This window comes from Lepidochelys kempii, chromosome 11 (genome assembly GCF_965140265.1).
Source record: "Lepidochelys kempii isolate rLepKem1 chromosome 11, rLepKem1.hap2, whole genome shotgun sequence".
NCBI lineage: Eukaryota > Metazoa > Chordata > Testudines > Cheloniidae > Lepidochelys > Lepidochelys kempii.
Window position 1 is genome coordinate 39,234,637 of NC_133266.1, and position 20,595 is coordinate 39,255,231.

General features: G+C 38.5%; 1 protein-coding gene across 1 annotated transcript in view; it reads left to right on the forward strand.

Moving 5' to 3' along the window:
- MYO3B (myosin IIIB) overlaps positions 1 to 20,595 on the forward strand; it is a 329,793-nt gene that overhangs the window by 79,241 nt on the left and 229,957 nt on the right. The window contains exon 8 of the mRNA XM_073306891.1: positions 17,889 to 17,954. Coding sequence (XP_073162992.1) covers positions 17,889 to 17,954 — 66 coding nt within the window. The remainder of the gene's footprint in view (positions 1 to 17,888; positions 17,955 to 20,595) is intronic.

The following is a 20,595-nucleotide window of genomic DNA, read 5'->3' on the forward strand; positions in this document are numbered from 1 at the left end:
ACATTAACACTCTGGTCTATACTATTTGCTATATATAATTTCTTAGGTGAATTATATTTGCAAATATGTAACAGTTAGTGCAGGGTGAATTAAGAATTTATTCGATAGATTTTGCCTTTATTTTTCTTCTGTTCACCAATTTTCCACAATGGATTATGATTTTAGCAGATGCATTCGTTGTACACATCTATTTATGGAATAATTTCAGCAGGTAATTCAGGGTCTGTAGCATGTTCATGAGCAGTTCACTGTCAGTCTTTGATATTCAGAATTTTAGCTGTTTGGATAGGACATGGGCACATGGTACTCTGCTGTTTCTTGATTAGATAAGGGTCATTCTTAGACTACGTTTCTAATATGAATACTTGCAATTGCAAACATAAAAAATTCCTTTATATAAATATTCTGCAATATTTGCTTAAAATGTGCAATTTCAGCAAGCATTCCTGCCAGTAAACCTGTTTGCTAGAGCATTCGTGGAAAGTGAGCACAGACGAGATGTGAGCACAGTCAAATGAATTAGCTGAGAATTGTAAATCAATAATCATGGAAACATGTTGGCAGTATTTGCTCAGCTCTTATACTAGCCATTCTCTTTACAAACAGAGGGAAAGGACCATCTTTTGTATGCTGTGGTGTTCTGAGTTCTGCTCTTTGACTTTGTCAGAATTCTAGCACAGAATAGAGTTGCCTGCCAGATTTGTTTAGTGAATCCATATGTAGCCCATTTCATGCATTATATACACATAAGCTATTTTAGTCAACCAGTTCCTAAAGTAAATTGTTACTATTCAGAATCCAGTCCATAAGTAAGAGCAGACTGCTAAGATACAGTAAGTGCCATTTTGTTTTGCTCCAGTGGAAAATTTCATGCTGACAAGGTCAAGCCCTGCACTCTGAGTGCAGTCAAGTGATGAAAGGCACATCCTACACGAGGAGAAGGGTGGATGGATGCCCACTAACCATTGTCTATTTCAACACAATTGAGCATTGGAAATGCATCATTCTGGTTAGATTTATAGGACTGTGCTTAGCTGTACATATTCTGCTTTGCTAATAATTTCAAATTAATTTTTTTTTTAGTATGTTGTCAGAACTGGTTACCATTTAAGCAAGAATTCCTAAGAAACTACACTAGATAATGGCATCAATTGTAGTTGTCCTGAGGCAGTTACACTCTAAACAAGAACTTGTCATTAAATACAGTAATTAATAATGTTAAGGAGATTCTCGCTACTGAGCAATGTAAACTAGAGGTTATAATGGAGAAAATGGGGCATGGCTAAGTTTGTGTTTTGCAGGGAAGTACTTGTGAATTTGAAGGCTGGATGGAAAAATTAGTGAGCTATAAATACTTATCAGCCAATTTTCTGCCATTCAGGCAAGAGAACAGCTTCTGCTAGGTTAATAATTTACATATAATATTGCTTTGCAGTAAGACACTTACTTTTCTGATATTTTTATATGATTGATCAATAGACTTTGTTATGGAAATAGAGTCTTAGGATAAAAATAATTGAGAAATCTAGGGGGCCAAATTGCTTGATAGAGACCTAGCTAGCGACATTTTCAACATATATATCTACATCATTACCAGAGGTTGCTGAGAGGCTACTGATGCCTTATTAGATAAGATTTAGATAGATTACCTGCAGTACTAAACAATTTATTGAGCAAACAAAATAGGCTTCCAATACTGTATAAAAATGAAACATCACAATTATTTGAGATTCTCTGTAGCCTTGGAAACAATATAAGAACAGTGACATCAGCAACAATTATGTACAATTTTTATCTTTAGTTTATCACCAAGGTAACCAGAGCAGATTTTCCTGCTTGCAATTTTAAGAATGCCTTGGTTCTGTATAAAGCAAGCGTGCATGAAGCATACATTTAGAAAGTCTGCTCAAATAGCATTCAGTTTCCCTTTTAAAACAGTTAGTGTTTGAGTCAGGATTTAAATTGTGGTCCATCAGGATATAAATTGTGTAAACTCATCTTTTTTTTTTTTTTTTCCTGTAGCAGCTGCAAGCAAATAAAGCCTTAGCGGTTGTTTTGAATGCTCTAAATACTGGAAGGAAGAAGAACATTGCTTTGCTTTTTCTTTAGCTGATCTTAAACAGTGAATATGCTGTTGATACATTTTCAATCTTCTGAAAAAAATAATCCCCAAAGAGCTGTAGGGCAGACATTGCCAGTTGCACCCCAGCCTCAGGGGAGAACACATGGTGTTTTCATTGCTGCCTTCCCTTTGGGATGTCACCAAGGGTTGGCAGCTTTAAACTGAATAATGGCTTTAGAGGAGACCCACCAGTCAGTGCTGCATGGAGAATACATTGGATCGGTGCATCCCCTAGGTTCCCTGGCCAAAGAGCTTTTCTTGATCAACATCACCCACTTTTGAGGCTCGGCTGGCCAGCTGTGGGCCCCATGCATGTATTGAGTAGAAGATTCTGTGGTTTCTCTGCTTGTCTTCATGGAAAGAGAGAGAGGGTTGGGATAGGAGACACAACACTGAGAAATAAAATATTCAGACCACATGGTTTCTTATCTACCTTTGACTGGATATGACAGGGAAGCATTTTAATAGCAAGAATGAAATAGTCCTTATCCATCATGATCAAATGATGGATGTAAACACCAAGCAGGAAAATGTTCAAGGGGGTTTAACTAGGAGATGCTCTGGAATAAACTCTGAAGGCAAGAGGTTACAGCCATATCACTTTGGCCACTTATTTAGGAGTCTTTAAGTGGATTTAGATGCCTAACTTCAGGTAAAAAAAAATGCAAATTTTGGCTACCATGTAGGGTTGCCAACTTTCTGATTTCAGAAAACCGAACACCCTTTCCCCCCTCACTCCATCACTGCATCCCCCTCACTCCATCACTTGCTCTCCCCCATCCTCGCTCATTTTCACCGGACTGGGCAGGGGTGGGGGTGGGGGTATGGGCTCCGCAGTGCGGCTGGGGATAAGGGGTTTAGGGCACGGGAGAGGGCTCAGGGCTGGGGCAGGGGGTTGGGGTGTTTGTGGGGGGGGTGAGAGCTCCGGCTGAGGGTGCGGGCTCTGGGGGTGTGGGCTCTGGTGTGGGGCCAGGGATGAGGGGCTTGGGGTGTAGGAGAGGGCTCAGGGCTTGGGCAGGGGGTTGGAGTGTTGGACTAATAGGACCAGAGAAGATGTAAGTGGGAGAGAAATAGCAGCTTTTGTTTTTCCTGACAGCCTGACTCTGGTATCATCATTTCTACACTGAAGGACATCATACTCTCTTTTGCACTGTACCTGCAGAAAGGGAAAATATTAAAAATGAAAGTCTAGCATGTTTGACCATATGGTTGTGGCTTTACAACCACAGACACATGTTGAGGGGGAAGAGGTTATGAGGACTCTGAGAGCTGGAAACATGGGTCAGAGAAAACCCTGTCATACCCTTCGAAAGGTTGTAGCATATGATCATTATCTGTGCCACCCTAGCTCTTCTAACCAGTGGGAAGTGAGATAGGGACATGACCCATTTCTTGCCCTCTTCGGGTGGGTTAGCACCCAAGTCTGCACTTGCCTCCTGCAGCCCTGGTGCCAAGAGATTTCAGGATCAAAAAATTGGTATAGCATATTGGCCTTCCATCGCTATACAAGGCTAGAAGTGGAGATTTTATATTGTGCAACTTAGTTTGGTAGAACTTGCCAGAATGCATCTCCTAGGTTTCTTTCTTTACAAAAAGTTAATAGTTTAGAGATTATCATGGATTCCCTCTGATCAGGCCTCTTGCATACTAGAAACAAGTGTAGAGAAGAGATGTGCTGAATTACAAAACGATAGCTTTATTTGGCTAGTTGATGAGCCATGGTGTGTTGCCAGCATACAAACACATCAGACTTTTACAGGCAACATCTGCTTGAACTGTCTGGGGGAGAAAAAGCCAGAAAACATCCTACAATGGAAACAAAAGCAGAGATCTGACCCGAGGAAAGTGAGTATTAAATTTCCTTTAATGTTTAGCCAATCTGTATATTTAATATTGTCGTGCATCATGTAATGTGGCAACATGAATTGATGAGAGGAGATCACATACTCACATACCTCAATATTACTGGTGAACCTGCAAAGAGAAAAAAGTGTGCTTTTTTCTTCTTCTTACCTGACTTTTTTTTTTTTAATTCTTTCTGGATTTAACATTAGAAATTACGATCTTGTTGACCCTGGTTGGGTGATTGTTAGCATTTCAAGCCTTCTTTATATGTCACAAACATGAAAAAGGTCACTCATTTCCCCCTGGCTTTGCAGGACACCTTTAAAGGGAATGTAACTCAGATGTGGAGAATAGGCACCTACCTTGTGCATAGAAATTTAATATAATTTTCTGGTGGTTTTAAGGCAAAAATGCTGCAGTCGTTCAGGATACTGTCTTGTGCGTGGATGTTTGCTATAGTGGAAATCCTTTAAATGGGCAGTGTTGATGATACAAAGTTTTGCCACAGACTTTTGCCACAGGCTCAGTGGGATAAAGATTGGGCCCCTACATCATTTTCAAAATGCTGCGTGGTGTCTGTTTCAGATGAAAACCAGCAAGCCCCTGTTATGCTATTGTCAGTCAAGCTGTATGTGACTTCTCTAGGTATTCTTTGTTTTAAAAATTTGAAGTGAATGCACTCTTCTTGAGAGCGAGTGATTGACAACCTTGGTGCAAGCAAGGTTGATTGTGGGCAGGCATTGTAGAAACCTTTTCACATTGTTCAGCTATTGAATTTTTCCTGTGACCCTTCTTATCTCGGTCCCCAACCTCTTGTGAATGGAGACAGCCAAACACAGCACACTGCACAGTGCTTTTGTGTTGTATACGGTGAGGTGGCACAGGCCCACCTCCAGAAACTTTGATTAGCTAGAGGTGGGGGATGGGAGGGTCACCGCCCTCCATTGTTTCTGGAGGGACTGCCCCCCATTGTATCTTATCTAATACATTTTTTAAAATGTAACCCTGTTACTATTCCTTCTGTTAGACTTTGCTTCCCTTCCTTCTATTCCATTTTCTTTCTTTTCTTTTCTCTCAGACATCATGGTGTAATTTTGTGTATGTAACCTCTGTGCCCTACCTCTCCTACCTACTCCTGTGCATTTTGCTTTCACTTGTTGTGTCCTGCTTTTTTTTTTTCCGGACCCAATACTGTTACCTTTGTCCACATCGAATAGTATCTCCCTCTGTAACTAGTCTCATGGACCAGTACTCCATGTGAGTAAGGATGGCAGAATTGGGCCCTTAGATTCCAAATTGTTCAAGGGAGGGAATAGCCTTTGCCTGTAAAGTACCTAGTGTAATAAACAAACAAATAAATAATGGAGCTTATTATTTTTTTTCATAGAACCATTTTTTGACCAAAAATGGCTTATTGACTAAAAGAAAAATTGTCATGGAAAGATTTTGGTTGTCGTATGCTGGAGTTTTTTTTATGAAAAAATGGAAGCTGAAGACCTGAAAATCCTGGTTTGCTGGGGTAGTGTCAGCAGGGCCCCTACATTTGATGGGATGGGAGGGAGGAGATTATTCCCTCCTCTTGGACAGACCTCAACCCTCCTGAGTCTGGGAGAGGTGGTGATGGAACCTCAGCAGACAGCTATTGTGTTCATGGTCCCCGCTATCCCAGGCAGGGGCAAATCACAGCATGGGAGCAGAGTCACATGGTCCCCATGTGGGGTGTGTTTATGCTTCTGGATTGCCTTAATCTGGCCCTCCTAATATGTGCTCCTCCTCCCCATCAGAAAAATGACTTGTGGCTGCCCAATCAGTATTCCTTCCCTTGACCCTGCTCATTTGCAGCTCTTAGGCTGAATGAACAGAGGCAGATCTGCTCTGCAGGAAAGGAAAGTACTGCTATCAGCCATGTGGCCCCCCGTCAGGGATAGTAAATAGGCTGGAAATCAATGAGAGTTTTGTGGTACACAAAGAACTCCGAATGGGTGTCCTTATGAACCCACTTGCCAGATTTTCACCTATGGATTCTACTAAAGGCATGAATTTTAGATATAAATATACAGTGTAATTGGAATGTTTTAAAATTCTAAAAAGAAAAGGAGTACTTGTGGCACCTTAGAGACTAACCAATTTATTTGAGCATAAGATGAAGTGAGCTGTAGCTCACGAAAGCTTATGCTCAAATAAATTGGTTAGTCTCTAAGGTGCCACAAGTACTCCTTTTCTTTTTGCGAATACAGACTAACACGGCTGCTACTCTGAAACCTTAATATTCTAGCTACAGAATTGCAATGTCTAGACAATACTGTATGTTTTTCAGTCAGGCGCAAAAGTATTACTTCCCATATTTTCTTCTTTGGTAACTGGCACTCTCCACTTTGCAAATTCACAAAGCCATGGTTTTAATCGAAAAGCAAAATAATACATTGTAGTAAAGATTTGAACTGATTATAAATAAAAAAAATCTTTCACAATACTTCCCCAGTTTCAATTCCAGCTGTTAATTTCAGTTGCCCCTTAACTTTCAAAGATGAAACTTTCATGATGAAATGAAATGCAATACCATAACCATAAAGTTATTAGGTTAAATATACATTATGAAGCTTGACCATTGAAAAGCAAAACTGTGTTTATTCTTCTGCATCTGAAGGTTTTGGTGAAATATAATACTTGTTTCTGTCTGAATGAAGCTAGAAACTGAAACGGGAAACTGAAAAGTAAATGACAGAAATAAATGATGCCTTGTCAGGTCTTGCAAAAAGCTAATGAAACCTTTGCAGCTGTCAAACCAGTGGCCTGTGAATTGCAGTGTTTAAGGGAAAAAGTCAAAGATAAACCAGATGTTCCCAAGCAGAACACTTTGCCATACTTCAACAATGTGTATGAACTTGAACTTAAACATTCATATAATTGAGTTTATTTTCTTGAAGGTTATGATCTGACCTTCAAAATAATTTAGTATGCTAAATGCATACTTATTTGCATACATCATTATTGCTTTATAAGTGACTCATGATCTGTTATACACATACTGCTTTGAAACACTGGGCTTGCTACATGAAAAAGAATCTCTTTTGGCCACCTCCTTATATTCTTCTCGAAATGCTTTTTTTTCCAGTGATTTATATAGTGCTTCTTGAAACGTGAAAGATGTTTTCTGTATAATTTTGAAACTGAATTTATCTGTCGATATAGGTTCTTGCTTATTACTATGCCAACTGCCAAAAAATGTTCATGGCTGGAGACTTGCCAACAAATCCTGACAAAAAGTTTAGTTTTAAAAATCTGTTTGGTATCTTGTTCACTCGTTTTTCTTTTACAGCTGCAGGAAAAAATTCTCTCCAGCTGTCAGTCAAAACTTCACAAGCCAGCCGGAGTGTCTAATTGTTAATCTGTTTTGGTTTTTTTTGGCCTCTTCAGTGGTGATGAAAAAATATAGCCTGAAATCACAAAAAGAAGAGGACCAATGTGGCTTTATGATTCTCGCAAAGCTCCCAGAGTATCATTCATTTCTGGGAAGTGAAAAGAAAACAAATGTCCAATTTATATTTTACGGGATCAGGAGAATGAATCATAAAAACCCGGGGAAAAATACTTTGTCTCTCTACAGTCTTTTCAGCAATAAATAATCCACGATCTTATCAGTATATTTGTCTATTTAACTTGGATCTCAAAATATACATATTATATTCCATGGGACTTCGCTCTGACTTTAGTAGCATGCACACAACAAAGTGTCAGAGTGAGAGTCCCAGTGGTGGAGGAAATATCTGCTGGCTCTGGAATTGTAATTAAAAGATAGTGAAACATATAAAAACATTTTATTTCCAGTGCTGATACCCTTAACTGATTCTGGTCTGTCAATATCTTTTGGTCTAACTTGAGGACAGCCATTTCTTGTTTAAATTAAAGGAAATCCCACGTGATTTGAACTGGCGTATCTTTACTGCTCAGAAGTGACGATGATTTGGAATAATTTAAACTGAATGTTTTTGTTTTCTGCACATTTAACCTTCATATTGGACCAAAAATCACCCAACTAATTCCATATTGAGGTCTTGCAGACCCCCTATTATGTCAAAATTGGGGGGAGGAAAACACAAGGGATGCATTTAACATAGACTTTATTGTAGCCAGTGAACTAATAAACTATGAGCAAGTTAAAATTTCCCTAGATTCAAAAGCACACTACACAACGCTTTTGCTGGGGTCTAATTGACCCCATGATTTTTTAAAAAGCTACACTGTCTACAGGTGTCAGGCTCTAACTGACCCCATGTTTAGACAATGAATATAGATAGCATATATATCTATATAGGGGAGGGATTGCTCAGTGGTTTGAGCATTGGCCTGCTAAACCCAGGGTTATGAGTTCAGTCCTTGAGGGGGCCATATAGGGATCTGGGGCAAACGTTAGAGACTGGTCCTGCTTTGAGCAGGGGGTTGGACTAGATGACCTCCTGAGGTCCCTTCCAACTCTGATATTTTATGATTCTGTGAACAATATAAAAGGCACAGGCACAGCAAAGTAGCTGTAAATGGCCTAGTACTTCAAACAAATGGAGCAAATAGGTGACATATGTTCTGAACATACCACAGTTTTGACACTTTGCACATTTTGGATGTGTTTTTCTGTCTCGTTCTCTGAGCAGATGTAACATCTTCCCATTTCTTAGGCTCTGGATCAGCATCCAGCACACTAGACATGGCTTCCCTGGCAGCCTGAGGCGAGGCAAGGCTGCAATGTTCTTACCTGCATGAGTGGTTTTACCATTTCTGTGCTCAGGTCCTTGAGAAACATCCATCTCTTATTCAGAGATTTATTATGCCATGTGCAATTCAACAGAATCCAAACAATGTATGCATTCAGACGTGCACAGTGCATGTGCAATGCAACAGCGAGTCTTTGCCCCAGCAACAGCATCTGTCAAGTGTAGGCCTGCGAGAAAATGTATCTGACAGTTGTGGCTTCCCCAGAAACTCTTCCTATCAAGTGTAGGCTTCTCAGAAACTCAGTTTGACAGTGTTATCTTCAAAGACACTCAATTTGCTGGACTATTGTGATCATACATAAGGCAAATGTTATCTGGGGTCTCTCAGACCCCCAAGACCTTTTTGGTGCATTCTTTTGAACAAACAAACAAACAAAGCACTGAAACTCTGATGATAAAAACAATGCTGAAAGAGTCATATAATAATATTGTAATTGCTGCCTCAAAACAAAAATAATCTAGTCTTGGAATACCTGCAAAATTAATTTGGGGTATAACTGACCCCCAGTACCTGGTGAGTGACATTTTTTCGCTACACTAAAACCACTAGAGGTATGCAGCCAAAACCAATGCTAACAGGTTGTCCTAATCATAGATGGAGAATACTTAAAGAAAGAATAGACAGTGGTTTGCCTGTCATCCTTTATTTAAATGTTTGTATGTGTTTAGGATCCAAGAAACCCCCAAAGACCTTGGAAGTGTAGTACTTTCATTTTCCCTATTGACTAACATTGAGGGGTCAAATTGAGCCTATTGCCTTTTTTAGTGACTTTTTTTGGCTACACAAAAACCACAGCAATTAGGTTGAAAAAACCAAAGCGGAACGCTTCACCTCATCCTAATTTGAGAATACTTAACGTAAACAGAGGCACAGGTTTGGCACGACATTTTTTATTTATATTTTATGTATATTTTTGTCAGATAGACCCCCCCAAACCTCAGGCGGGATAAATTGTGTGTTTACAAGGAGGGAAAGCAATGCTTCAGAGAGTGGGGAATGGAAAGCCTATACATAAATACGCTGCTGTCAGTCAAAAAAAAGATAGACAGAGGTTGGCAGCAACACTCTAGCACTTTCCCCTCTTACTCCAGCACTGAAGGAGAAGAATTGTTAAGGGTGTTTTGTGGAGAGGACTTAGGTAGGGGCTGGTATAACTAGGAAACATGGGATGAAGTTAAGCAAATTAAAATGTCCTACCGGTGAGGCAGAGAGAACTTGTCTTTTCTTTCTTTAGTTTCTGTGCCTCAGAATATGACTGTTTATATCTAAGTGCATGATCCAAAGCCCACTGAGGTGACTGGAAAACCTCCTATTGACTTCAATTGGCTTTGGATCAGACTCCACGACTGCAAAGGGCAGGGATAGAGTCCATGGCCATACCTCCTTTGTAACACCTGGAAAGCTGAGGAAGGGCTAGGATAGCAGAGAACCCCACCCTTTGTATCAGCCAGATGACTTTGGTGTGAGAAGGGGGAAACTGAGACAATGCTCCTTCTCCCTGGGAAGGGAGGCTTAAAATTTATCAGATACCTACTAGTCAGAGGCTGATAAGAAAGATGGACCTTCCTGAGCATGCGGCCCAGTGACAGCACCCTGGTAGGCATCCCAGCACTCTCCTCTTTCTCTGGAGCTGAGGGAGACTGTGCAGGGTTGCTTTCTCTCTTGGGCATTACCCATTGCTAGTGGGACCTCCATCTTTATCAGTTTGTGGCTAGTAGGTTTAGTCTATTGGCTGTAAGGTGCTTGGTAAATTTTCCAAGCCTCGGATGTGGGTGCTTAGGGTACAGATGGGCATAAGAAAGGAGGAGCTTGGGTGTGGCCTATAGAAAGTAGGGCTGATTGAATAAGCATTCAGTGAATATATAATATGAGAGATTTCAGTCAAATAACTTCTTCAACAAATACTTTTTTGCAATCTTCACTTAGCTCGATAGCTGACCAAATACTATTTGTTGAAGGTATTATTTAATAAATAGATGTAAAAATCATCAGATAATATTTGTAACAAATATATTTTACTGCTATGTGACCAGCTTTTTAGTAGGTTTCATATTTAAAAAGAATTAAATTCAATGTGGATTGATAATATTTTAATTAAATACAGTGCACAATTAACAACTGTTGTATTCCTTAAAATTTCAGAGCACATGGCTTTAGGGTGATTAGTGGCCCAGGAGGTGTTCATACTGGTTATTAGGCTCATTCCTTGGTTTAGTGGCTGTTGGGGATATTTTTCAAGCCTTTTGACAAATCACACTAGCTTTATTATGAGGACAGCATGTCTTGCCCATTTCTTGTCATTATGATCTCCTCTTTGACCTCCTTATGTGAGACCCCAACATAAAAGTGCCCTGGGGCCCTTTCAAATTTAATGTGACTAAGGCTGTGGAGTGGGAGATCTTTTGGGCTTGAAAATGATGCTCATTTAGCTGTGACTAACTCTCTAGCCAGTCCTGCTACCTCAGGACCTGAATCTGTAAATGCGTATTTCTTGGCCTAAAGCCTCAGGCAGCTCCCATTAAAGTCTATGGAAAATCTGCCATAGTGCCGGTATAGGTAGGTACTCACTCCTGCTGTGATCAATCTAATTAATTTCTGTGTTACTGTACAGAATAGTAAGTCTTTGCAGGGTCAGACCTTAAGCTTGTGTGAGAACTTTTTAGGTATAAATTTCATTCAGGTATTTACCTATTTTCATACAAGCCATTTGTATTATATAACCATTTGTGGTAGTATCTCATTATTATACATCATTAACTTCTCACTTTTTTTATAAACAGAAAATTTCACCTTAGGAAATAGGTGTATATGTATAATTTCAAGTGAAATCTGCTTAAGTATAAACCTGGCCAATATCAACATAAATATTGTCTCTGGTTGTCTCATTTCAAACTGTTTTAAGAAATGCACAAGAAACATGTACCTGGTTGTGTTTGCCAGAGCCTGTTCATGGTGACAGGTGTGGATGTTCAGCTGCTAATTCCCCCATTAGAAACAATGTGGCAGGCTCTGATGACACAGTCTGTTCATTGGAGATTGGGTCTGGTTTTCCTTTATAAAATATGTTGCTAAATGTATTGACATACTTTTTCTGAGAAATTAAAAATGCTTGAAAAGCAAAATGCACTTTAAAAAATTATTTAAAATCTGAAGCAGTTATTTTCTTTTTGCGTATCATAAATCTATTAACTATGAGCAGTAATTAGGCACCCTGCTTAATGTAAAGAACAAATGGTGCTCACTGAACCATGTCGCTGGTCTGATTGTGGTAAAATAACCCCTTTGGTTTTACCAGCTGTGACTTTAGAGGCAAACTGAATGACAGAAAACACATTAAACTCAACGAATTAAAACATTTCCAGCACCTACTCCCTATTACTGATCATTCAGAATCAATTCTTCTCTGGGGCTGAGCTTGCTAATGTCTTCATGTTCTAAGCAGCTCTGAACTTTAAAAACGTTGTGTGTGCGTATGTAGGTTACCTTCTGTATGGGCTCAGTGCAACAGTCCTCACTCATACAAAACTCCCACAAAGTAAGTACAACAATCAGACCATGGAAGGCAGAGAATGTAGTGAGAGGAGGACAATATCCATCCGCAGAAGAATGATTCTGCCTAAGGAAATGGAACATTTGGTATTGGTCTAATTATAGAACTAAGGACTAGGGGAAAAAAGGCACAAACTTGGGAAATAAATGGTTGATCACCCTTCTTGCATCAGAGTGCATTTAGAAAGGTCTAGCTATGCCAGCTCATGCAATGAACTTCTTATCTACTTCTTGCAATTATCCATCACTTATATTAGAAAATAAGCTGCTATTGTCCTTGAGCTACTTATATATGGCAAGGATGATTGAACTGGTTACATGTGCTCTTTTTGAAGAAGAAGAATAGCATAAAACGCATCAGCAAGTTACTAAGAGTTGGATATTTAGCTTTTCTATGAATATGTGCAAAATGCTGCAGAAGCTGCCAGATACTAATGAAGTCCAATGACATCAGCTGATGCAAAGAGATGCCATCAATAGAATAACACATGTTGGATATAACATAATCTTGAGACACAAGTGACCTTAGATAGATCCCTGTTTGGGCCAAAGTACCAAGACAAGTGCCGTATTTGGCTGTGATTCAACAGTATGTGCTACATAAGCTATTTGATTCAGTCACTTTATATTTCATACATGCAATTCCAGTATTATAAATCAGAGTTTTTAATTGATCATTAGTTTCAGATTTCAGGAAAGTTACAGTCTTTTCAAAGAAAAACCAAATTCGTGGACATTTACGTATCCCTGGATATTAACCTATTTCCATGTGCTTAACACTCAACTGTTGTCTTAGGAGTTTGTCTGACTGCCTTTTGCAGGAACCTTGGCCTCTTCAGATGCTCCAAGATCCTTGGTAATCCCCACCTCCACCATAAAATGCAGTGAAACCTTTGTCCTAACTAAACCACATTTTGTCCTATCTAACTTTGGGACCTGCAAAGTGCATTTCCACAGAATGGCAAGATCTTGTCCTATATATTGAACTGTCCATAAAAACTCTGTAGGAATCCTTGGTGAGTACTGTGTGTTCAAGGCAAATCTAATTTTTAAAAATTCTATTATAAAAAGAAAAATTAAGCTAACACACTATTTTAAAAGGCTTTAAAAGGCCATCACTTAGCTTCCTCCAGCAGAGGCTGAACTGCTACAGCCTCAGGACAGATCAGGAGATATTTGATGACAACAGAGTCACTTACAGCTCCCTGAATCCTCTTGGGGTAGGACAGCCAGTGGACAAGGTGCTTCTCAAAAGGAGAAAAAAAGAAAGGCATCCTTCTGGTCCAGGGGGAATATATGTTGGCTCCATTCTGGGAGAAGGGAATGCCAGAGTGTTGCTTATGATTTTGAGAGAGGGGTGGCCTTACCAACACTAGAATTTTCTTTAAAATCTCCTATTAGTGAGCTCAGGAGGGGAGCTTCAGCCCACGGATAGCAGCCAAGAAAAGCCCTGAGTATTGGAAATGCTAAAGGTCAAAGTTTATCTGGATTGCTAAAATTTGCATAGACACTTTAGTCAGTCTTGGAAAGCCTGTCATGGTATGCTGCAAAGGATTGGAACAATTAACATTATAGTATGTTTCTACTAGTTTTTAATTTAAATTCAGTTAAATTGGGATTAGTGTGGCACAAGTGAGGTTTGTAGTGCTTCAAGAAGAGAAGCTAAGCAAATTGATGCTCCGGTCACCCAAGAGGAACAAGGGAGCCATATATACAGGCAGTGAGGAATAGCTGAAAGAGCCAGATTTCTAGTTTGCCTGGGGGAAAATGCAGATCTGGGCATAAGAGATATATCCCTAAAGCTAGGATAGTGATTAGTGGAAGAGAAAACTGCCAACCACTTGAGAAATCCCATTTGGGAAGGACTTTTATTCTTAAATGTATTGTTATTAGAATTGTTACAATTGTATTATCTCTTATTGTAGCATAACATGACTTAGTGAATTGCATTACGTGTTAATCAGCATGTCCTATACCTTATTCCAGCTGGTATTTTATTTACTCCTGCATATGTGGCCATTTATAGGGAAATCCACTGAGTACTAGGTGTCCATAAAACTCCAATAATAGGCATGCCTACATTTCTTGGCTTCATGGTTTATTATGAGGTTACCACTGCTTCCATAGAATCAGCCTATAGAAGGCTATATGGGAGTGCATAACATTATCCTTAAGTAACACAGCAGATCTGACTTAACTTCAGTGGCAAGTGAATTGGCTTTTTTCTGAACACATATGAATGCAGAGTGGACAGTAAGACTGGGTTCCAAACTTCATTCAATATTCTTCAATATTGTGATTTTAAATCAGGCCTTAATGTTGGTTAAACATTCTTTGGTTATATTAACCAAAGTCACTTGCTAGACTCTCTGTGCAATGGACCAAGAGGCAACATTTCATCTACTGGGTAATTTAAATAGTAGAAGCATATAAAGGTATTAATACCTTGCACTTAAATAGCATCTTGCATCAAAGGATCTCAATGTGCTTTACAAACATTAATTAAATTTAGCCTCTTAACAAGCTTCTGGGATGTGTAAACAGTATCACCCCATTTTACAGATAGGGCAACTGAGACCCAGATTAGGAGATTTGCCTAGTAACACAGACGTCTACGGCAGTGCCAGGAATTGAATCCTGGACTTCTGGCATCCAGTTCTGTGCTTCAACTATAAAACCACCTTTCCAATATAGCCTAGATGATTAGAGAGAATTTAGGAATAATACCAAATTCTTCCATGAACAGATATAGAAATATTAGGCTCAAGAAACTGTTCATAAACTCAGGGACTCATTAGTTACTTTATAATTGTCAGTGATTTATGATTTGGTGGATGGAATATTGAGAAGCCAATAAAAGAAGACGCAGGCGCCTTTGATGCTAGCATAATCTGATGGCCGTTTGTAGGAATCATTCTGTTTTTACTTGGTTTTCCTTTAGTCAGAAAATAATCAATTGACTAACTCTATTCCCACAGGCAAATCAACAATAACATTTGGTTCACTGGTCTGTTCTTCTATTATGAAATTCTACCTGGATCCATGATAACATCTGCAACCATGGGATGTATTAAAGTGGAAATGTTTTACACTGTAGTCTCTTTATAAAGCTTCTTTTTAGAATATTCTTAGTGAAATAATGCTATGGAACTGACACTACCTCTGAATTACATTCTTTATATTAAACCCCATTATTACCTTCATGAATATAATCAGATGCTAGACTTTGAGAATAGTATCTAAAAGAACATGCAAACAATTCTATATTAGCTACATTACATAATTCATGAATACTGGTGAAACTTTTCACAAACTAGGCTTGACTTTTGAATTTGCAATGAAATTCCAAACTAGGGAGGTTTAACTGCAAACATTTGGCAGGCAGTAGGAATATACTTTACACTGAGACACTGTAGTGATTGGTGCTATTATCAGAACTTGGAGAGTCAGATAAAGCAGTGTTCCTGTAAAGTAAGGTAGGTGGAGTCAAAAGTGGAATGACCAGAAACATACTTGCTGTTATCCACAATAAGGAACAGGAGTCTCAAGGCCACTCTGAAAGTACGTTAGAGAGAGGCTTGGTTTTATCTGACGTGCTAGCCATTGTTCATTAGAGAGATTTTTGAAGCTTGTCTCTCTTTCAGATATAGTCTTGTTTCTTGATGTATCTTCTGAAAGTATCTACTGTGCTTTGTGTTTGAAGGTACAGTTACAGATTTTCTGATGTACCCAAAGATATAAACATGGTTATTGGAAGACAGGACTGAAATATTAGTGCCATTGAAAATAACCCATCACATATTTTTTCTAATGGTAAATTTGATAAATGATGTGCACCTCAAACATTCTGAATTTCTTTACTTTGTGAGGAAAATTACACTCTCATCATCTGCTGTAACAAAAGAGAAAAATAATAACATATTCAGCTCAGACAACGTGACAACCTGCAATGAAATGAAATGACTGCATTTGTTTTGAATAGATACAGATGAATGAAAATGGTCTATTTATTACAAAGCCACATTGTCTTTTTTAAACTATGTTTTGATTTTTTTTGGACTAGTAATTGTTCAATGGAGCTACTATTTGAATGTACATGTGTGAGAAATTCAAAGACTGCTAAACAGATCAGTACAAATTTACATTGTGTTTATGTTGCTTACTCTTTGTTTTCCAAAATGTTTCCAAACCATGTCTTGTTGTAGAGTGTGGCCCTGAATTAAATGAGCATGATTCATAATGCAATGTAGAGACTATTCATGACAATTTGGTATCAGATTAAGCTAAAGTATATGACTATTTTTGCTAGTTCAGTGTGTCCTCAAATACTATAAAACACAAATTAGTAAAGTTTTTTAACAGACCTTTCTTACCAAACATATTTGAAAACTTTAATTGCTTGAAGAAAGCTATGGAAGATAATGACCCAACATGCCAGGCAGGAAACTTTGTTTTGTTTTTACTAGAAATGGGCTTTACTGGATCTGGAAGTGGAGCCAAACTTATACAAAGTTTGTGGAGTTCAGATCTGGTTTTCTGGTATATCCTTCTGATGGAGATGATGATAGTCACCAAGATTGTATCCAGGTCTGAATTTCCTCAGTGTTCAAATGGTTTGGATTTGATGTTCCACTATGGGCCAATATTTACTTGTCTATATAACTTACTGTAGTATTCAGTGAGGAAAGTGGTTATATGGCAACTAATATGTGGCAGCATATTTGTTATTTCTAAGACTCTGGAGAGACAAGATAAGTGAGGTTATATCTTTTATTGGACCAACCTCTTCTGGTGAGAGAGACAAGCTTTCAAGCCACACAGAACTCTTCTTCAGGTCTGGGAAGGGAACAGAAGTTGGTCCAATAAAAGATAATACCTCACCCATCTTCTCTCTCTAATATCCTGGGACTGACATTGCTACAACTACACTGAATACAACAATGTAGGCTTCTGGGTGCATTCTTATGGAAGCCCCTGTTAATATGTAATGTAAGAACTAATGAATGGAAAATGTTACTAAAAAAATCATATGCTACTTTTGTAATAGTTTTAGTGTTCATTATATGGAAACATTAATCTCCAGGTTACCAGAATATAAAAGTATCAAGTCATTTATGACTGAAAGTTACCACCATTTGTTGATGATCCCTCCCTTAGTTTTTAATATGCAGGTGTCCATGTTTCTGCACATCATGATCATAATTCGTTAGCTGAGTGGAGAGGCCAAGGACTGAATGGGCATGGAGACTGGATTAACTGCTCAGCCCTCAGATGATCCCTTCAGAGTCAAGCTGAATTAAAGCAAACTGTAGGGAAGCTTGCATGATGTGCACTATGCATTCTGTACTTGTCACCAGCATCAACATCAATGAAATAAAAAGGGGAAATTCATTAAGAGGGAAAGGAATTGTTAAAAAAACCCAAACCAAATGAGACAGGCATCCAAAGCATATAGACTATTTGGACATTCCTTTCTGTGTCACCATTTTCTAATAGAGCTCATGTTATCTTTATTGAATATCCATGAGAAAATTGCAATAACATTATGATTTAACAGATCTTCCCTTAATATTTAAAACTGAAAACTGTGTTTATTTTTCAGAAATCCTCCCCCTACTTTGCTACACCCAGAAAAATGGTGCAGAGGATTCAACCACTTCATTTCACAGTGAGTTTTTCCTCCATTTAAAAACTGCTTACTCTACAAGGCCTTACAGTGTGACATGAAACCCTGAAAGCAGAATTTACTTGGTTCACACAGTTGTTTTGCTTGGTAAAAGGTTATAACACATATGATCATCTCATAAATTGAAGACTGCATATCATGTTTTGAAAACTGACCAGCTCAGTTTGATCTCTTCATGCAATTTGCTTAACAGCAGCTGTGGACTATACTAAGTTGACTAGCTTCTTGACTTGTGATGGACCCAGGATGAATTTATTAATACACTTGGTTTGCTTGATGGCTTAGAGGTAAAGTTTGGTGGTATAGGAGATCTAAATGTGGTAGCAACATATGGACTTGCCTTGCAGGGAAGGGTTTGCTGAAGTAAATTCTAGGCAATTAAAATCAAAATGAAAAAGGAGAGGAACAAAGCGGTTGTCCTAACCCCCTTCCATCCAACCTTGGATACCTCTAACAAACCAAAACCAGCAGAAAATATTAAGTTAGGGACTGATGTGTTATCTAGGTGCCACTCAGCTTCAGCATAGGATCCTCAATAAACCAAACTCATGTTTTGTTTGTTAGAACAAGTAAACTAAGAAATGCATAATTTATCTTTTATCATCAAATCTAAAACTCTTATAATAACTTCCATTAATAAGCAAATATATGATATAATAGAGGTCTATAAAATCATGATGGATGTGGAGAAAGTAAATAAGGAAGTGTTATTTACTCCTTCTCATAACACAAGAACTAGGGGTCACCAAATGAAATGAATAGGCAGTAGATTTAAAACAACCTGTGTAACTCCTTGCCAGAGGATTTTGTGAGGGCCAAGACTATAACATGATTCAAAAAAGAGCTAGATAAATTCATGGAGGATAGGTCCATCAGTGGCTATTAGCTGGGATGGGCAGGGATGGTGTCTCTAGCCTCTGTTTGCCAGAAGCTGGGAATGGGCGACAGGGAATGGATCACTTGATGATTACCTGTTCTGTTCATTCCCTCTGAAGCACCTGCATTGACCACTGTTGGAAGACAGGATACTGGGCTATTTGGGCCTTTTGTCTGACCAAGTATGGCCATACTTATGTTCTTATGTTCATCATATCTTAGGACTTCATTCTGCGCTAATATGCCCTTATGTTATCAGATCCTTATTGATTCAATGCTATTCAAGTTACTTAATGCTTTAAATCTCTTATTCCTGGTGCTTCAACTGAAACAACACTCCTCAGTTTTTGTTTTTTCCCCTTGGCTTTGAAAACCTGGCTAGGTCCATTCTGTACCTGTGCCTCAAATAATGTATCCAGAAATCTCTTGAACTAGCAGTGGTACGTGAACTGAGTCTGACACAGACTTTCTGAAGTTGGTCTTTTGGGGCAACTTCCCATTTTAGGAGGTTGAAGATTAAGGACTTGATCCAAAGCTGATTAAAGTCAATGGAAAGACTCCTATTGACTTCAGTGTTTTTTGGATCAGGCCATAAGGTAAGGCAAGATGCTGGCTGACCTACAGATGATATCTACTACTGCTGAAAACTAAAGGAGATTTTTTTTTTGCTGAAGTAGTAGAACTCTGTGCATTTGGAGCAGATAGACCCGACCTCTTTTTCTATGCTACATGTGCCTGGTTTAACTAGTAACTATGTAGTACATTGTGATCACTGATTAATTACAAAGGATAAAAATCTTCCAAGTCTGCAATGGATGATGGCTGGCTTTTCTTCCATATTGACAGAGAACCCCTAAAATGTGAAGCTTGAGGTGCTTGTGGCGGGCAGCCAATGTTTGGGAGAAAATCATCACCGATGGTCTAATATTCTGTTTGTGTTGTGTAGAGACAAGGCAGTTGGTAAATATGAGAACAAAATTCAACTATTTGATACATCCTGCTTCAGTGTTGTCCTCCACACGCTTCCTTCTTGGTGCCTTCATTCTTGGAAACCCTTTCAGAGCTTGGGAACAATACAATAAATTAAGCTTAACACTTCCTGACCTTTATTCAAACTTTTAATTAAATGTGAACACTGAAATCCAATAGGGTATAAATGACTCTATAGTAGGAGTCAAGGTTTGGTGGTTTATATATCCAGTGTAATACTTGTTTTTTCAGTTTTTTGATATCCTAAAATTATACGTTTGTAATCTGATCAATTTTAATTATTTGTTTCCCAACAGCTATTCTCCAAATTCGTTGAACCTGCTTTTTGTTTTTACAGTAACATACACAGTGAAGCAGTAAAGTGTACTAATAAGCAGTGTTTTAAGCATAAATGATATCTGAAGCAATACAACAATTGTAATAAATTTACCAGTTTTGTAGTTTCATGAAAGAGAACATTGGAATGGAATTTGCTGTGACATTGCCACATTTTGTTTACTGGTTTGCAATCTCCCATAAGAGGTGAAGTTACGAAACATTTTTACCCAGGGTTCAGTTTACATTAGTAAACCTTCATTTTTTTTATAATAAAAACATCAGACTATACAGCTGTGAACCTTTTAGCCATTACTGATAATTGGCTCATTTATATGCATTAGTTATGCATTTGTCAATGCATGACTCATGACAGCTTAGTTATGATAAATTAAAAGTAATGATTATATAAATTCCTTACTGCCTTTTGTCCATATGTTAG